At 52.8% G+C, this 19251-nt stretch overlaps 1 protein-coding gene across 2 annotated transcripts; it reads left to right on the top strand.

The window, feature by feature from the left end:
• Nucleotides 1–259: 259 nt before the first annotated feature.
• Nucleotides 260–18744, top strand: ASB13 (ankyrin repeat and SOCS box containing 13). Of its 2 annotated transcripts, none has more exons than XM_059847594.1 (6): nt 260–374; nt 3655–3842; nt 6596–6746; nt 10703–10837; nt 14005–14196; nt 16202–18744. In XM_059847594.1, the coding sequence occupies exons 1-6, from the start codon at nt 332–334 to the stop codon at nt 16327–16329; spliced, it is 837 nt and encodes a 278-aa protein (XP_059703577.1). In that variant the 5' UTR covers nt 260–331; the 3' UTR covers nt 16330–18744. The 2 variants fall into 2 exon arrangements, with proteins under 2 accessions (XP_059703577.1, XP_059703576.1); XM_059847593.1 differs by lacking the exon at nt 16202–18744 and adding an exon at nt 15439–16186.
• Nucleotides 18745–19251: the final 507 nt, after the last annotated feature.

Here is a 19251-nt window from a genome sequence, read left to right as displayed (position 1 = left end):
GGTACCCTGTTCCCCATCCCAGTGCCCCCAGTTCCCCCGTTCCCCATCCCAGTCCCCCCAGTACCCTGTTCCCCATCCCGGTACCCCATTCCCCATCCCAGTGCCCCATTCCCCATCCCAGTGCCCCCAGTTCCCCCGTTCCCCATCCCAGTCCCCCCAGTCTCCCCGTTCCCCATCCTAGTCCCCCCAGTCCCCCCGTTCCCCATCCCGGTGTCCCCGGTGCGGCCCGCCCCGCACTACAACTCCCGGCGTGCTCCGCGGCGGGCCCGGCCAGCCCCGGGAGGCCCCGGCACGGGACGAGGCCGCGGCGGCGGCTCTGCGGGGCCGGGCCATGGAGAGCCCCGGCGGCAGCGGCTCCCTGCGGGGCGACATCAGTGCGTGGGCACCGGGACGGGCTGGGCACCCCTCGGGGAACGGCTGGGGAAGGAGCTGGGAATGGAGCCGCGCCGGGAATAGGCGGGAGCTGCGCGGAGCGGCGGCTTTGGGGGTTGCGGGATGGGCTTTGGGGCTCGCAGGATGGCTTGGGTGGCTAGAGTGTGATTTCGGGTGTCGAAGAGTGCTTTGCGGGTTTAAGGGTGGGTTTTGGGGGCTGCGGGACGGTTTTGGGGTTTAGAGTGTGATTTTGGGTGTTAAAGAGGGGTTTGGGGGTTAAAGGATGGCTGCTGGGGGTTGCGGGACGGTTTGGGGAGCGAGTGGCCTCTCGCAAGGAAGGGGATAAGAGGATGCTCTCGGGACAGCGTCAGGACACGGGAACGATCCGTGCTCCTCCCTAATTCCCGGGGAACGATCCGTGCTCCTCCCCAATTCCCGGGGAACGATCCGTGCTCCTCCCCGATTCCCGGGGAACGATCCGTGTTCCTCCCCAATTCCCGGGGAACGATCCGTGCTCCTCCCCAATTCCCGGGGAACGATCCGTGTTCCTCCCCAGTTCCCGAGGAACGATCCGTGTTCCTAACTCCCCGCGTGCGGTGTTGCGGGGCCGTGCGATCGGGATGTTCCCACCTCGGAGCCGGGCCAGCGGCTGCTCCCGGGTCACCCCCGGGGCTCGTGTCCCGATTCCCGGGGCAGGGACACCACCCAGTGTCCCAGGCTGCTCCAGCCCCAGTGTCCAGCCTGGCCTGGGACACTGCAGGGATGCAGGGGCAGCCCCAGCTGCTCTGGCAGTTCCAGCCCAGCCAGGAATTCCTCATTGCCCAGATCCCATCCATGCCTGCCCTCTGGCAGTGGGAGCCATTCCCTGGCTCCTGTCCCTGCAGGCCTTGTCCCCAGTCCCTCTGCAGCTCTCCCTGACATAAAAACCTCGAGGAGCTCCAGGCAAGGAAAACCATCCTGCCCAGGGATATTGGCAAAGGAATGAGCATCTCCCAAACCAAGGGGAAAAATCCCTGTGAAAATGTTGGGACTCAGAATTCCTTTTTTTCTTTTTTTATGGAGCACCTACATGAACTCAGGGAGCTGTTTTACTCAGGGCCACCTCCAAAGCAGCCCCACCTGAGAGAAGGTGACCTTGTCACCTCACGGTGCCAGTGAGCCGGAATTGCCCCGTGCTGGGTGCCGAGCAAAGGTGTTGGAGGTGGGAAATTCTTTTTCCAAGCTCCATGGACTTTTGGGATGGGATTTTTTGAGTTAGGCTGAGTTTTTCCTTGGTCCCAGCTCTTTCTCCTTGCAGCCAGCCCATGTTCCTGCAGGAATCCAGAGTTTGGGAAGGGATTTTTGATTTAGGCTGAGATTTTCCTTGATCCCAGCTCTCCTTCCATCCAACCCATGTTCCTGCAGGAATCCAGAGTTTGGGAAGAGAGTTTTGATTTAGGCTGAGATTTTCCTTGATCCCAGCTCTCCTTCCATCCAGCCCATGTTCCTGCAGGAATCCAGAGTTTGGGAAGGGATTTTTGAGTTAGGCTGAGATTTTCCTTGATCCCAGCTCTCCTTCCATCCAGCCCATGTTCCTGCAGGAATCCAGAGTTTGGGAAGAGATTTTTGAGTTAGGCTGAGATTTTCCTTGATCCCAGCTCTCCTTCCATCCAGCCCATGTTCCTGCAGGAATCCAGAGTTTGGGAAGGGATTTTTTGAGGTGGGCTGAGTTTTAGCTTGATCCCAGCTCTTTTTCTGTGCTCCTGCAGGAATCCAGAGTCAGGGAAAGGATTTTTGAGTTAGGCTGAGTTTTTCTTTGATCCCAGCTCTTTTTCCATGTTCCTGCAGGAATCCAGAGTTTGGGAAGGGATTTTTGACTTAGGCTGAGTTTTTCCTTGATCCCAGCTCTTTCTCCATGCTCCTCCAGGAATCCAGATCTCCATGGAACATTTTGGGCTGGAGGGGTTGGGAACCTACCTTGTTCCAGCACCTTGCACCATCCCAGGTTGCTCCAAGCCCTCTCCAGCCCGGCCTGGGACAATTCCAAGGATGGAAGAACCACATCTTCTCTGGGAATTCCATCCCAGCTCCTCCCTTCCCTCCCAGCCAGAAATTCCTGCCTGTGGGATGCCATTTCCCCCCTCATCTACAATTTTACTGACAAACTTCCCTGAGTTTTTATGTAGATATTATGAAATTAATGTCAATTTTATGGGATTATTGCCACGGATTTTCCAGCTCCATCATTTCAAACCAGAATGGATTTATGGAATTTCTTCCTCCTGCAGGGGCAAAATTGGGCTTCTCCAAAATTGGTATTTTTTCCCAAATTGGTATTTTCTCCCAAATTGGTAATTTTCAGGAGAAAAACATTTATGAAAAATCCTTCGCTTCTCCATTGGCAGGATGGAACAACTGTAATTTTTATGGGATTATTGCCATGGATTTTCCAGCTCCCTCATTTCAGACCAGAATGGATTTAGGGAATTTCATCCTCCTGCAGGGGCAAAATTGGGTTTCTCCAAAATAGATATTGTCTCCCAAATTGGTATATTCTCCAAAATGGATATTTTCTCCCAAATGGATATTTTCTCCCAAATGGATATTTTCTCCCAAATTTGTATTTTCTCCCAAACTGGAATTTTCTCCCAAATGGATATTTTCTCCCAAATGGATATTTTCTCCCAAATGGATATTTTCCCCTCAATTGGTATATTCTCCAAAACTGATGTTTTCCCCCAGATTGGTATTTTCTCCCAAGTGGATATTTTCTCCAAAATTGGCATTTTCTCCCAAATGGATATTTTCTCCCAAATGGATATTTTCTCCAAAATTGGTATTTTCTCCCAAACTGGAATTTTCTCCCAAATTGGATTTTTCTCCCAAATTGGTATATTTCCCAAATGGATATTTCCCCCTAAATGGATATTTTTTCCCAAATGGCTATTTTCCCCCAAACTGGAATTTTCCCCCAAATTGGATATTTCCCCCAAATTGGAATTTTCTCCCAAACTGCTGTTTTCCCCCAAGTTGCTATTTTCTCCCAAATGGATATATTCTCCCAAATCTCTATTTTCTCCCAAACTGGAATTTTCTCCCCAACTGATAATTTCCAGGAGAACAACATGGAACATGGATTTTTCCATCCCCCAGAGACCAAGGCCAGGGCGAACTTCCACCTTACGAGCTGCAGTCACCGAACATCAGTGACTCACTAGAAGTGAAGTCCATACTAAAAATACAATTTTTCTCTTTTTTCCCCCCAAACCCCACGGCATTTCCCGCCCTCTCCCGTGCTCCCAGGTTTCTGGGCGGCGCGGACGCCGGTGCACGAGGCCGCGCGCCGCGGGGAGGCCGCGCAGCTGCAGCGGCTGATCGAGAGCGGCGCCTGCGTCAACGCCGTCACCTACGACTCCATCACGCCCCTGCACGAGGCCAGCCTGCGGGGACAGGCCCAGTGCGTCAAACTGCTGCTGGACGCGGGGGCCCAGGTGGGCATCCCGCTCTGATCCTGCTGGGAATGCGCCTGGGGGCTGCTTGTGGGGTCAGATCCAGCGGGGCAATGGGGGAGGCTCTGCAGGGACTCGTTCTGGGTTTGGGGATTCAGTCCCAGAAGGTTCTGGAGGGGCTGGAGGGGGTCCAGGGAATGGAGCTGGGAAGGGTCTGGAGGGGCTGAGGGAGCTGGGAAGGGTCTGGAGAACCAGGAGGGGCTGAGGGAGCTGGGAAGGGTCTGGAGAATTTCTGAGGGAGTTGGGAAGGGAATGGAGAACCAGGAGGGGCTGAGGGAGCTGGGAAGGGTCTGGAGAACCAGGAGGGGCTGAGGGAGCTGGGAAGGGTCTGGAGAACCAGGAGGGGCTGAGGGAGCTGGGAAGGGTCTGGAGAATTTCTGAGGGAGTTGGGAAGGGTCTGGAGAACCAGGAGGGGCTGAGGGAGCTGGGAAGGGTCTGGAGAACCAGGAGGGGCTGAGGGAGCTGGGAAGGGGCTGAGCCTGGAGCAAAGGAGGCTCAGGGAGACCTTGTGGCTCTGCACAAGTCCCTGCCAGGAGGGACAGCCCTGCTGTTAACCTGCTTTTCCCTCCTTTTAACTTGCTTTTTCCTGCTTTTCCCTACTTTTGCCTGCTTTTAACCTGCTTTCCCCTGCTTTTCCCTTCTTATAACTTGCTTTTCCCTGCTTTTAACCTGCTTTTAACCTCCTCTTACCTACTTCTAACCTCCTTTTAACTTGCTTTCCCCTACTTTTCCCTACTTTTAACCTGCTTTTCCCTGTTTTCCCATTTTTAACCTGCTTTCCCCTGCTTTTTCTGTTTTTAACTTATTTTCCCATTTTTAACCTATTTTTCCCTGTTTTCTCCCATTTTTCCCATTTCCCCTGCTTTTCCCCTGTTTCCCCTGTTTTACCCTGTTTTCCCCTGTTTTCCCCTGTTTTTCCCTGTTTTTCCCTGTTTTTCCCTGTTTCCCCTGTTCTCAACTGCTTTCCCCCCGTTTTCCCGTTTTCCCCTGTTTTCCCCCATTTTTAACCTGCTTTTCCCATTTCCCATTTTCCCTGTTTTCCCCCGTTTTTCCTCCCTTTTTTCCCCTGCTTTTCCCGTTTCCCCTGTTTTCCCATTTTCCCCCGTTTTCCTATTTTCCCCTTTTTTAACCTGCTTTTCCCCCGTTTTTCCGTTTTCCCCTGTTTTCCCCCATTTTCCCCTGTTTTCCCCCATTTTCCCCTTTTTTTCCTGTTTTTCCCCATTTTTCCCTGTTTCCCCTTTTTTCCGTTTTCCCCCGTTTTCCTATTATCCCCTTTTTTAACCTGCTTTTCCCCCGTTTTTCCGTTTTCCCCCGTTTTCCCCATTTTCCCTGTTTCCCCCGTTTTCCCTCATTTCCCCTGTTTCCCCTTCTTTTCCCGTTTTCCCCATTTTCCCCTTTTTTCTCTGTTTTTCCCCATTCTTCCCTGTTTCCCGTTTCCCGTTTCCCTCATTTTCCCCCGTTTCCCCCGTTTTCCCCCATTTCCCCCCATTTTCCCCCGTTTCCCCTGTTTCCCCCATTTTCCCCCGTTTTTCCCTGTTTCCCCTTGTTTTCCCATTTCCCCCCATTTTCCCGTTTCCCCTTGTTTTCCCGTTTTCCCCATTTTCCCCTGTTTCCCCTGCTTTTTCCCTTGTTTTCCCGTTTTCCCCTGTTTCCCCCGTTTTCCCCCATTTCCCCTGTTTCCCCTTCTTTTCCCATTTTCCCCATTTTCCCCTTTTTTCCCTGTTTTTCCCCATTCTTCCCTGTTTCCCCTGCTTTTCCCTGTTTTCCCATTTCCCCCGTTTCCCGTTTTCCCCCGTTTCCCCCCATTTTCTCCCGTTTCCCCTGTTTCCCCCATTTTCCCCCGTTTTCCTGTTTCCCCTGTTTCCCCCGTTTTTCCCTGTTTCCCCTTCTTTTCCCGTTTTCCCCGTTTTCCCCATTTTCCCCTGTTTCCCCCGTTTCCCCATTTTCCCCCGTTTCCCCCGTTTCCCCCCATTTTCCCCTGTTTCCCCTGCTTTTCCCCGTTTTCCCCGTTTCCCCTTGTTTTCCCATTTTCCCCATTTTCCCCTGTTTCCCGTTTTCCCCTGTTTTCCCCTGTTTCCCCTTGTTTTCCCATATTCCCCATTTCCCCCCGTTTCCCCTGTTTTCCCATTTCCCCCATTTCCCCCGTTTCCCCCCATTTTCCCATTTCCCCTGCTTTTCCCCATTTTCCCGTTTCCCCCTGTTTTCCCGTTTTCCCATTTCCCCTGTTTTCCCCTGTTTTCCCCATTTTCCCCCGTTTCCCCTGCTTTTCCCTGTTTTCCCATTTCCCCCGTTTCCCCTGTTTTCCCTCGTTTCCCCCCATTTTCCCCTGTTTCCCCCATTTTCCCCCTTTTTCCTGTTTCCTGTTTCCCCTGTTTTTCCCCGTTTCCCCTTCTTTTCCCGTTTTCCCCATTTTCCCCATTTTCCCCTGTTTCCCCCGTTTTCCTGTTTCCCCCGTTTCCCCCCATTTTCCCCTGTTTCCCCTGTTTCCCCCGTTTCCCCCGTTTTTCCCTGTTTCCCCTTCTTTTCCCGTTTTCCCCATTTTCCCCATTTTCCCTTGTTTCCCCCGTTTCCCCATTTCCCTTGTTTCCCCATTTTCCCCTGTTTCCCCCGTTTCCCCCATTTCCCCCATTTCCCCCATTTCCCCCGTTTCCCCCATTTCCCCCATTCCCCCCGTTCCCCATTTCCCCCCCGTTCCCCCGTTGTTCCCTGACCCTCTCTCCGGGCCGCGGGGGCAGGTGGACGCGCGGAACATCGACGGCAGCACGCCGCTGTGCGACGCGGCCGCCTCGGGCAGCCTCGAGTGCGTGCGGGTGCTGCTGTCGCACGGCGCCAAGGTCAACCCGCCGCTGTTCACCGCCTCGCCGCTGCACGAGGCCTGCATGAACGGTAACCGCCGCGCCGCGCCTCCGGGGCCGCTCCAGGGGCGCTCCAGGGCATGCCTGGGGCGTTCCTGGGCATTCCCGGGCAATTCCTGGGGTGGTCCTGGGGCATTTCTGGGCATTCCTGGGCAATTCCAGGGCAATTCCAGGGCAATTCCTGGGTTGTTCCAGGGTTGTTCCAGGGACATTCCAGGGGCATTGCTGGGCAATTTGTGAGTCATTCTTGGGGCATTCCTGGGGCATTCTTGGGCAATTCCAGGGGCATTCCTGGGGCGTCCCAGGGGTGTTCCAGGGGCATTCCAGGGACATTCCAGGGGCATTGCTGGGCAATTTGTGAGTCATTCCTGGGGCATTCCTGGGGCATTCCTGGGGCAATTCCTGGGGCAATTCCAGGGTCATTCCAGGGCAATTCCTGGGTTGTTCCAGGGACATTCCAGGGGCATTGCTGGGCAATTTGTGAGTCATTCCTGGGGCATTCCTGCGGCATTCCTGGGGCAATTCCTGGGGCAATTCCAGTGTCATTCCAGGGCAATTCCTGGGTTGTTCCAGGGTTGTTCCAGGGGCGTTCCTGGGGCATTCCTGGGCAGTTCCTGGGTGATTCCAGGGCAATTCCTGGGGCAATTCCTGGGTCATTCCAGGGTTGTTCCAGGGTCATTCCAGGGCAATTCCTGGGGCAGTTCCTGGGTCATTCCAGGGTTGTTCCAGGGCAATTCCTGGGGTGTTCCTGGGGCATTTCTGGGCATTCCTGGGCAATTCCAGGGTCATTCCAGGGCAATTCCTGGGTCGTTCCAGGGTTGTTCCAGGGACATTCCAGGGGCATTGCTGGGCAATTTGTGAGTCATTCCTGGGGCATTCCTGCGGCATTCCGGGGGCATTCCTGGGTCATTCCAGGGCAGTTCCAGGGCAGTTCCAGGGTCATTCCAGGGCAATTCCAGGGGCGTTCCTGGGGCATTCCTGGGCAGTTCCTGGGTCATTCCAGGGCAATTCCTGGGGCAATTCCTGGGTCATTCCAGGGTTGTTCCAGGGTCATTCCAGGGCAATTCCTGGGGCAATTCCTGGGTCATTCCAGGGTTGTTCCAGGGCAATTCCTGGGGCAATTCCTGGGTCATTCCAGGGTTGTTTCACGGCAATTCCAGGGTCATTCCAGGAGCAGTCCTGGGACAGTTCCTGGGTCATTCCAGGGTTGTTCCAGGGCAATTCCTGGGTCACTCCAGGGTCATTCAGGGCAATTCCAGGGGCATTCAGGGCAATTCCAGAGTAATTTCAGGGTCATTCCTGGGTAATTCCACGGTCATTCGAGAGTAGTTCCAGGGTAATTTCAGGGCAATTCCAGGAGAATTTCAGGTCAATTTCAGGGCCATTCCAGGGTAATTCCAGGTCAATTCCAGAGTCATTCCAGGGCAATTCTGGGGTTATTCCAGGAGAATCCCAGGGTTATTCCAGGGCAGTTCCAGGTCATTCCAGGGTCATTCCAGGAGAATTCCAGGGCGATTCGAGGGTCATTCAAGGGCACTTCCAGGGTCATTAATTTCAGGGTCATTTCATGGCCATTCCAGGGTTATTCCAAGACAATTCCTGGATCATTCCAAGGCCATTCCCGGGTCATTCCAGGGCAATTCCAGGGTCATTTGAGGGTCATTCCAGGGCAGTTCCAGGAGAATTCCTGGGCCATTCCATGGGTGTTTGCAGCTTGGAATGGGACAGAAGCCCCCCAGCTCCTCATGTGAGCGAGCACTGAGCAAGCTCTGCTGGTGCTCGGGGGCTGCCAGCTGGGAAGGAGGAGAGAATCCTGCAGGGATCCCCGGCTGATCCCACTCTGATCCCAGTCTGATCCCATTGCTGATCCCATTGCTGATCCCTTTGCTGATCCCATTACTGATCCCATTGCTGATCCAATTGCTGATCCCAGTCTGATCCCATTGCTGATCCCAGTCTGATCCCATTGCTGATCCCACTCTGATCCCATTGATGATCACAGTCTGATCCCAGTCTCATCCCAGTCTCATCCCACTCTGATCCCATTGCTGATCCCAGGCTGATCCCATTGCTGATCCCAGTCTCATCCCAGTCTCATCCCAGGCTGATCCCATTGCTGATCCCAGTCCGATCCCAGTCCGATCCCAGTCCGATCCCAGTCTGATCCCGGTCTGATCCCATTGCTGATTCCAGTCTGATCCCAGTCTGATCCCGGTCTGATCCCATTGCTGATTCCAGTCTGATCCCACTCTGATCCCATTGCTGATCCCATTGCTGATCTCATTTTTCCCATTTCTGATCCCATTTTTCCCTGCAGGGATCCCTCTGATCCCATTTCTCCCAGCAGAGCAGGAATTCCTGGTTTTCACTGGGAATTCCATCCCAGTGGGGTGGGAATTCCCAGTTTTCAGTGGGAATTCCTGGTTTTCAGCAGAAATTCTCAGGTTTCAGCAGGAATTCCCAGTTTTCTGAGGGAAATCCCAGATTTCAGTGGGATTTTTCTGGTTTTCAATGGGAATTCCATTCTGTTGGGGCAGGAATTCCTGGTTTTCAGTGGGAATTCACAGTTTTCATTGGGAATTCCTAGTTTTCAGTGGGATTTTCATGGTTTTCATTGGGGATTCCCAGTTTCCAGTGGAAATTCCATCCCATTGGGGCAGGAATTCCTGGTTGTCAGTGGGAATTCACAGTTTTCAGTGGGAATTCCCAGTTTTCAGTGGGATTTTCCTGGTTTTCAGTGGGAGTTCCATCCTGATAGGTTGGGAATTCCCGGTGTTCATTGGGAATTCCCGGTTTTCAGTGGGAATTCCCGGTGTTCATTGGGAATTCCTGGTTTTCAGTGGGAATTCCCAGTTTTCAGTGGGATTTTCCTGGTTTTCAGTGGGAGTTCCATCCTGATAGGTTGGGAATTCCCAGTTTTCATTGGGAATTGCCAGTTTTCATTGGGAATTCCTGATGTTCGTTGGGAATTCCCAGTTTTCATTGGGAATTCCCGGTGTTCGTTGGGAATTCCTGGTGATCATTGGGAATTACCAGTTTTCATTAGGAATTCCCAGTTTTCAGTGGGAATTCCCGGTGTTCATTGGGAATTCCCAGTTTTCATTGGGAATTCCCGGTGTTCGTTGGGAATTCCCGGTGTTCATTGGGAATTCCCAGTTTTCATTGGGAATTCCCAGTTTTCATTGGGGATTCGCGGTGTTCAGTGGGAATTCCCAGTTTTCATTGGGAATTCCTGGTGTTCATTGGGAATTCCCAGTTTTCATTGGGAATTCCCGGTGTTCATTGGGAATTCCCAGTTTTCATTGGGAATTCCTGGTGTTCGTTGGGAATTCCTGGTGTTCATTGGGAATTCCCAGTTTTCATTGGGGATTCGCGGTGTTCATTGGGAATTCCTGGTGTTCATTGGGGATTCCTGGTGTTCATTGGGAATTCCTGGTTTTCATTAGGAATTCCTGGTGTTCAGTGGGAATTCCCAGTTTTCAGTGGGAATTCCTGGATTTCATTGGGGATTCCTGGTGTTCATTGGGGATTCCCGGTGTTCATTGGGAATTCCCAGTTTTCATTGGGAATTCCCGGTGTTCATTGGGAATTCCCAGTTTTCATTGGGAATTCTCGGTGTTCATTGGGAATTCCCGGTTTTCACTGGGGATTCCCAGTTTTCATTGGGAATTCCCGGTGTTCGTTGGGGATTCGCGCTGTTCATTGGGAATTCCTGGTGTTCACTGGGGATTCCCGGTGTTCACTGGGAATTCCCGGTTTTCATTAGGAATTCCTGGTGTTCATTGGGGATTCCCGGTGTTCATTGTGAATTCCCGGTGTTCATTAGGAATTCCCGGTGTTCACTGGGGATTCCCGATGTTCACTGGGAATTCCCGGTGTTCGTTGGGAATTCCCGGTGTTCACTGGGAATTCCCGGTGTTCGTTGGGAATTCCCGTTGTTCACTGGGGATTCCCGGTGTTCACCGGGAATTCCCGGTGTGCCCGCAGGCAGCCCGGAGTGCGTGCAGCTCCTGATCGAGGTGGGCGCCAACCTGGAGGCGCACGACTGCCACTTCGGGACGCCCCTGCACGTGGCCTGCGCCCGCGAGCACCTGGACTGCGCCAAGCTGCTCCTCCAGGCTGGTGCGGCCCCGGGAATTGCGCTGGGAGACGGCTCCCGGCACACGCCCCTCTGGGCACACGGCTGGTCCCACTCCTGGTCCCTTTCCTGGTCCCATTCCTGGTCCCACTGCTGATCCCAATCCTGATCCCATTGCCGATCCCATTCCTGATCCCATTCCTGATCCCCTTCCTGGTCCCATTCCTAAGGCGATTCCTGATCCCATTCCTGATCCCATTCCTGGTCCCATTCCCAGTCCCATTCCCGGTCCCATTCCTGATCCTATTCATGGTCCCATTCTTGATCCCATTCCTGGCCCCATTCCTGATCCCAATCCTGATCCCATTCCTGATCCCATTGCCGATCCCATTCCTGATCCCCTTCCTGATCCCATTGCTGGTCCCATTCCCGGTCCCCTTCCTGGTCCCACTGCTGATCCCATTCCTGGCCCCATTCCTGATCCTATTCCTGGTCCCATTCCTGATCCCATTCCTGATCCCATTCCTGATCCTATTCCTGATCCCATTCCCGGTCCCATTCCCAGTCCCATTCCCGGTCCCATTCCTGATCCCATTCCTGATCCTATTCCTGGTCCCATTCCTGATCCCATTGCTGATCCCATTCCTGGCCCCATTCCTGATCCCAATCCTGATCCCATTGCTGATCCCATTGCTGATCCCACTCCTGGTCCCATTCCTGATCCCGTTCCTGATCCTATTCCTGGTCCCATTCCTGATCCCATTCCTGGTCCCATTCCTGGTCCCATTCCCGGTCCCATTCCCAGTCCCATTCCCGGCCCCATTCCTGATCCCATTCCTGATCCCATTCCTGATCCCATTCCTGATCCCATTCCCGATCCCATTCCCGGTCCCATTTCTGTTCCCGGTTCTGATCCCTTTTTCCTTGGATAAATTCCCTTTTCCCTGGATAAATTTCCTTTCCCTGCCCAGATTCCCTTTTCCCTGCCTCAATTTCCTTTTTCCTGGCTAAATTCCCCTTTCCCTGGCTAGAGTCCCTTTTCCATGCCAGGATTTCCTTTTCCCTGGATAAATCCCCTTTTCCCTGGCCAAATCCCCTTTTTCCTGGTTAAATTCCCTTTTCCTTGAGATAAATTTCCATTTCCCTGCCCAGATTCCCTTTTCCCTGGCTAAATCCCCTTTTCCCACCCGGCTTTCCTTTCCCTGGCTGCATTTATCCCCTTTCCCACCCAGCTTTCCTTTCCCTGTTGGGATTTATCCCCTTTCCCACCCGGCTTTCCTTTCCCTGTTGGGATTTATCTCAGTCCCAGCTGCCTTTCCTTTCCCTGGCTGGATTTATCCCCTTTCCCACCTGGATTTCCTTTCCCTGTTGGGATTTATCCCCTTTCCCACCTGGATTTCCTTTCCCTGTTGGGATTTATCCCCTTTCCCACCTGGATTTCCTTTCCCTGTTGGGATTTATCCCTTTTCCCAGCTGCCTTTCCTTTCCCTGGCTGGATTTATCCCTTTTCCCACCTGGATTTCCTTTCCCTGGCTGCATTTATCCCTTTTCCCACCTGGATTTCCTTTCCCTGTTGGGATTTATCCCCTTTCCCACCTGCCTTTCCTTTCCCTGTTGGGATTTATCCCAGTCCCAGCTGCCTTTCCTTTCCCTGTTGGGATTTATCCCAGTCCCAGCTGCCTTTCCTTTCCCTGTTGGGATTTATCCCCTTTCCCACCTGGATTTCCTTTCCCTGTTGGGATTTATCCCAGTCCCACCTGGATTTCCTTTCCCTGTTGGGATTTATCCCCTTTCCCACCTGGATTTCCTTTCCCTGTTGGGATTTATCCCCTTTCCCACCTGGATTTCCTTTCCCTGTTGGGATTTATCCCTTTTCCCAGCTGCCTTTCCTTTCCCTGGCTGGATTTATCCCTTTTCCCACCTGGATTTCCTTTCCCTGGCTGCATTTATCCCTTTTCCCACCTGGATTTCCTTTCCCTGTTGGGATTTATCCCCTTTCCCACCCGGCTTTCCTTTCCCTGTTGGGATTTACCCCCTTTCCCACCTGGCTTTCCTTTCCCTGTTGGGATTTATCCCTTTTCCCACCTGCCTTTCCTTTCCCTGTTGGGATTTATCCCTTTCCCACCCAGCTTTCCTTTCCCTGGCTGCATTTATCCCTTTTCCCACCCGGCTTTCCTTTCCCTGTTGGGATTTACCCCTTTTCCCAGCTGCCTTTCATTTCCCTGTTGGGATTTATCCCCTTTTCCACCTGGATTTCCTTTCCCTGTTGGGATTTATCCCAGTCCCAGCTGCCTTTCCTTTTCCTGTTGGGATTTACCCCTTTTCCCAGCTGCCTTTCCTTTCCCTGTTGGGATTTATCCCAGTCCCAGCTGCCTTTCCTTTCCCTGGCTGGATTTATCCCTTTTCCCACCCGACTTTCCTTTCCCTGTTGGGATTTATCCCCTTTCCCACCTGGATTTCTTTCCCTGTTGGGATTTATCCCCTTTCCCACCCGGCTTTCCTTTCCCTGTTGGGATTTATCCCTTTTCCCACCTGCCTTTCCTTTCCCTGTTGGGATTTATCCCCTTTCCCACCTGCCTTTCCTTTCCCTGTTGGGATTTATCCCAGTCCCAGCTGCCTTTCCTTTCCCTGTTGGGATTTATCCCTTTCCCACCTGCCTTTCCTTTCCCTGTTGGGATTTATCCCCTTTCCCACCTGGATTTCCTTTCCCTGTTGGGATTTATCCCCTTTCCCACCTGGATTTCCTTTCCCTGGCTGGATTTATCCCTTTTCCCAGCTGCCTTTCCTTTCCCTGGCTGGATTTATCCCTTTTCCCACCTGGATTTCCTTTCCCTGGCTGCATTTATCCCTTTTCCCACCTGGATTTCCTTTCCCTGTTGGGATTTATCCCCTTTCCCACCTGCCTTTCCTTTCCCTGTTGGGATTTATCCCCTTTCCCACCTGGATTTCCTTTCCCTGTTGGGATTTACCCCTTTTCCCAGCTGCCTTTCCTTTCCCTGTTGGGATTTATCCCCTTTCCCACCCGGCTTTCCTTTCCCTGTTGGGATTTATCCCTTTTCCCACCTGCCTTTCCTTTCCCTGTTGGGATTTATCCCCTTTCCCACCTGCCTTTCCTTTCCCTGGCTGGATTTATCCCCTTTCCCACCCGGCTTTCCTTTCCCTGTTGGGATTTATCTCCTTTCCCACCCGGAATTCCCTGTGCCGTGCCCAGGAGCCAACGTCAACGCGGCCAAGCTGCACGAGACGGCGCTGCACCACGCGGCCAAGGTGAGGAACGCGGACCTGGTGGAGCTGCTGGTGGAGTTCGGGGGCAACATCTACGCCCGGGACAACCGGGGCAAGAAACCCTCGGATTACACCTGGAGCAGCAGCCCCGCCGCCAAGTGCTTCGAGTTCTATGAGAGTGAGTGGGAATGCCCTTTGTCCTGGGAATTCGGCCAGCTAATCCCCTTTGTCCTGGGAATTGGGACATCCAATCCCCTTTGTCCTGGGAATTCGGCCAGCCAATCCCCTTTGTGCTGGGAATTTGGTCATCAAAAATCCCCTTTGTCCTGGGAATTTGGCCATCTAAAATCCCCTTTGTCCTGGGAATTTGGCCATCAAATCGCCTTTTTATTGGGAATTTGGCCATCTAATCCCCTTTGTCCTGGGAATTTGGCCAGCCAATCCCCTTTGTCCTGGGAATTCGGCCATCTAATCCCCTTTGTCCTGGGAATTTGGTCATCAAAAATCCCCTTTGTCCTGGGAATTTGGTCATCAAAAATCCCCTTTGTCCTGGGAATTTGGCCATCTAATCCCCTTTGTCCTGGGAATTTGGCCATCTAATCCCCTTTGTCCTGGGAATTTGGCCATCTAATCCCCTTTGTCCTGGGAATTTGGTCATCAAAAATGCCCTTTGTCCTGGGAATTTGGTCATCAAAAATCCCCTTTGTCCTGGGAATTTGGCCATCTAATCCTCTTTGTCCTGGGAATTCAGCCATCCAATCCCCTTTGTCCTGGGAATTTGGCCATCTAATCCCCTTTGCCCTGGGAATTGGGACATCTAATCCCCTTTGTCTTGGGAATTTGGTCATCAAATTCCCTTTCTGGTCCCATTTTCCCGTTTCTGATCACATTTTTATCCCATTTCTGATCCCATGTTTTTCCCCTTTCTGATCCCATGTCCTGTTTCTGATCCCGTTTTTATCCCGTTTCTGATCCCCTATTCCTGGTTTTATCCCATTTCTGATCCCATGTTCCCATTTCTGACCCTGTCTCTGATCCCACATTCCCCTTTCTGATCCCATTTCTGATCCCATGTTCCCATTTTTATTCCATTTCTGATCCCGTATTCCCCTTTCTGACCCCGTTTCTGACCCCACATTCCCATTCCTGACCCCCCAACCCCATTATCCATTCCCCCATTCCCATCTCTGACCCCATTCCCGTTTTTCCCCCACAGAGACCCCCCCGTGCCTGGCCCAGCTGTGCCGGCTCGCCGTGCGCCCGACCCCACACTCCCATTACCCAATCCCCATTCCCATTATCCAATCCCCATTCCCACTATCCAACCCCACACTCCCACTATCCAACCCCACACTCCCACTATCCAATCCCCCATTCCCATTCCCATCTCTGACCCCATTCCCGTTTTTCCCCCCAACAGAGACCCCGCTGAGCCTGGCCCAGCTGTGCCGGCTCGCCGTGCGCCCGACCCCACATTCCCATTATCCAATCCCACACTCCCACTATCCAATCCCCATTCCCATTATCCAATCCCCATTCCCACTATCCAATCCCCCATTCCCATTCCCGAGTCTGACCCCATTCCCATTTTCCCCCACAGAGACCCCGCTGAGCCTGGCCCAGCTGTGCCGGCTCGCCGTGCGCCTGACCCCCCACTCCCATTATCCAATCCCACACTCCCACTATCCAATCCCCATTCCCATTATCCAATCTCCATTCCCATTCCCGAGTCTGACCCCATTCCCGTTTTCCCCCACAGAGACCCCGCTGAGCCTGGCCCAGCTGTGCCGGCTCGCCGTGCGCCCGACCCCACACTCCCATTATCCAACCCCACACTCCCATTACCCAATCCCCATTCCCACTATCCAATCCCCCATTCCCATTATCCAACCCCACACTCCCACTATCCAATCCCCACTCCCAATATCCAATCCCCCATTCCCATTCCCGAGTCTGACCCCATTCCCGTTTTCCCCCCACAGAGACCCCGCTGAGCCTGGCCCAGCTGTGCCGGCTCGCCGTGCGCCCGACCCCACACTCCCATTACCCAATCCCCATTCCCACTATCCAATCCCCATTCCCACTATCCAACCCCACACTCCCACTATCCAATCCCCATTCCCACTATCCAATCCCCATTCCCATTCCCGAGTCTGACCCCATTCCCGTTTTTCCCCCCGCAGAGACCCCGCTGAGCCTGGCCCAGCTGTGCCGGCTCGCCGTGCGCCGCGCCGCCGGCCAGCGCGGCCTGGCCAAGATCTCCCAGCTGCAGATCCCGCCCCGGCTCATCCAGTACCTCTCCTACAACTGACAGAGCCAGGAAAGCTGCAATTCCCGGGAAAAGCCCCGGCATCGGGGCCGTTCTCCTCCTCTTCTACCTCCCCCCAAAGCCCGGTTAATTTAATTTCAGGCACTGCTGTAAATAGGATTTGTCGGGAACTCCTCTTTGCCGGGAGTTTTCTTGGAGTTTCCCAGGTGGAATTTTAGCCCCTCCCAGGTGGCATTCCCTGATTTTCCTGGATTTCCCCTGTGGGATCCAGCCAGGGGGGAGAGAAATGGCATAACTGTGGAGTGGGAATCATTCCAGCTGGGAATTCCGTGCTCTGGAGCAGCTCTGATCCCGTCTTGATCCCATTTTCCCTGCACAGACCCCTCTGATCCCGTTTCTGATCCCAATTTTCCCATTTTGATCCCGTGTTTCCCTGCAGGGACCCCTCTGATCCCATTTCTGATCCCGTTTTTCCCATTTTGATCCCGTTTTTCCCTGCAGGGACCATCCATCCCCTTTTGGATGATCCAGCCTGCAATGACCCAGGACCCCTTTCCCTGCTGGCTGCAGGGGGACTGGGAGGGAAAATCCCTGGATTTCCAAATCCTGGGATGTGGGTGGGATCCCACCCTCGGGAATAACTCCAGTGACAGCTGCGCGCCCTGCTGGGGGCAAATGAATTCCCTGTTCATTAATTAATTCATTCATTCATTAATTGATTCCCTAAATTAACGATTCCCTAGATGTATTCCCTAACTGAATTCCCTAACTGAGCCAGCTCAGGGCTCCTTGGAGGCACCACAGCTCGTTCCTTTAGGGAATTTTCAGGGTTTTCCAGGAGCATCCAGAGGCTTTGGATCAACACCAGGAATGAGGAGAGGCCAGGCTGGGATTGGCTGTGTCCCGTTCCCAGTCCCATTTCCATTCCCAATCCAAGTCCCATTCCAATTCCCATTCCCAATCCCATTTCCATTCCCAATCCCATTCCCAATCCCATTCCCATCCCATTCCTTTCCCATTCCCAATCCCATTTCCATTCCCATTCCCCCATTCCCAGTCCCATTCCCACATCCCAGGACATTCCCTGATCCCAGATTTAGTTTCCCCCTCCCTGGGGATCCTGTGGAATACAACAGGACTGGAAATTTGGGAATTTTGGGATTGATTCTCCCCCTTTGGAGCTCTTTCCCCAATGCCATTTTGGGATTGGGATTCCAGGGATTGGGTTTGGGATTCCAGGCCTGAATCCCAGCTGGAATTCCTGGAATTCCTTGGGCACCTGGGCCTTTGTCCTTGGATGTCTGAGCTGGGATTCTCCTCCCCCTTCCAGGTTTTCCTTTTTTCCCAATAATCCTGGAAAATCCCAGAGTTTCCCCACAAGAGCAAATTCCTCCCAAAATCCCGGGATCCACTCGGGATCCAGGCTGGGAATGCTGAGCTGGAGCTGAATGCACTTTATGGGGTTTGGGTTTAATTTTCATTTTATTTCTTCCTCCCTTCCCCTTTTATCCCGAAAATCCCAAACCCCGCTGCTCTCATCCCAACTTTGGGGCTGGGATTCCCAGAAATGTGAAATTGTGGAAGCTCAGGGAAGCCCCAGAGGGGTTTTTGTGGGATTCATCCCTGGGAATGGCAGGAAAAAGGTTTTGTGGGACAATTTAGGGATCCCAAATCCCTTTTCAGGATCCCAAGTCCCTGTTTAGGATTCCCAAATCCCTTTTCAGGATCCCAAATCCCTTTTCAGGATTCCCAAATCCCTTTTCAGGATCCCAAATCCCTTTTTAGGTGATTTTTCCAACCCTTCCCATGCTGGTGCAGTAATGGAATTATCAAATCCAAGTTTCCCTTGGAAAAGCAAAAAGATTCCTTGGAGAGCCAACAAGAAATTCCCCCAATCCCGTGGATTCCATCTTCATTTTCCCTGGTTTTGGATCCCAAAGTTTGGGGGTTTTTATTGCAAATCCATGGGAGGAATTCCTGCTGCTGGGATTGGGGAGAGCCTCAGGCACCATCCTGGAATTCCAGCTTGGAAAACTGGGAATGGCATTTGGGCTGTGGCCACTCCTGAGCCATGAATTGCTGGGAATGATCCCATTTGTTCCATTTATCCCATTGTTATTTATCCCATTATTTATCCCATTAATCCCATTATTTATTCCAGTTACCCCATTAATTCCATTTTCCCATCTATCCCATTTATTCCAATTCCAAGCCAATCCCAGTTTCTTTGCTCCCAGCTGGAATTTTTGGGGATGTTCCCTGGGTTTTTGGGAGCACCTGGATCTCCTCTGGATCAAGGTTTGGGATGAAAACCTCGGAGAATCCGAGGAGCCAAATCCCTCTTGGATCACAGGGCCTGGGGGGTCTTTCCTTTGGGATTTGTAGGATTTGGGGATTTCTGGGAATGCCAGAAGCAGCTGAGTCCCTGGAATAATGGGAATAAACTCCTGGACTGTTGATTTTTGGGTCCCTTTGGGACAATCCCTTCACCCTTTATTCCCAGCTCCAGGCCTGGATCCATCCCAGGCCATTCCTGCTTTTTCCTCCCCTTCCCAGGCTTCCCAAATTCCAAACCCAGCTGAAAAATCCGGGATAATTCCTCTTCCCTGGGGGTTTCCTGTGCATCCAGCAGGGCAGGGAATGATCCAGAATAATCCCTCCCAATTCCAGCTGGGAGCAGGGATTTCCCTCCATCCATGGAAACCTTTGGGATTTCTCCTGGCTGGAGAAGGGGAGCTGGATCCCAGCAGCTTTCCCCAAAAATTGAAGTTTATCCCGGGATTGGATTGGATTCCTTGGGAAGCTGGAAAATTTCACTCCTGGATCCCCTGGAGGAGGGAAATCCCTGCGGGGTTTGTGCTGCAGCTTCCCAAATCCCTGGAAAAGCTGGGAGAGGGACAGCTCCCACCAAAGCCAGGACTGGGATTCCTGATTTTACCTTCAGGGCTCTTGGAGTGTGGGGGG

The sequence above is a fragment of the Haemorhous mexicanus genome, chromosome 5 (assembly GCF_027477595.1).
Source record: "Haemorhous mexicanus isolate bHaeMex1 chromosome 5, bHaeMex1.pri, whole genome shotgun sequence".
NCBI classification, from domain to species: domain Eukaryota; kingdom Metazoa; phylum Chordata; class Aves; order Passeriformes; family Fringillidae; genus Haemorhous; species Haemorhous mexicanus.
Note: the sequence above shows the minus strand (reverse complement) of the source record. Positions and strands in the feature narration are given on the sequence as shown.

Excerpts from the sequence above, each read along its gene's own strand:
- ASB13 (XM_059847593.1), top strand. The coding sequence starts at position 332 with ATGGAGAGCCCCGGCGGCAGCGGCTCCCTGCGGGGCGACATCA. Across the intron at positions 375-3,654 it reads CTCCCTGCGGGGCGACATCA|GTTTCTGGGCGGCGCGGACG; the intron begins GTGCGTGGGCAC and ends CCGTGCTCCCAG. Across the intron at positions 3,843-6,595 it reads TGCTGGACGCGGGGGCCCAG|GTGGACGCGCGGAACATCGA; the intron begins GTGGGCATCCCG and ends CCGCGGGGGCAG.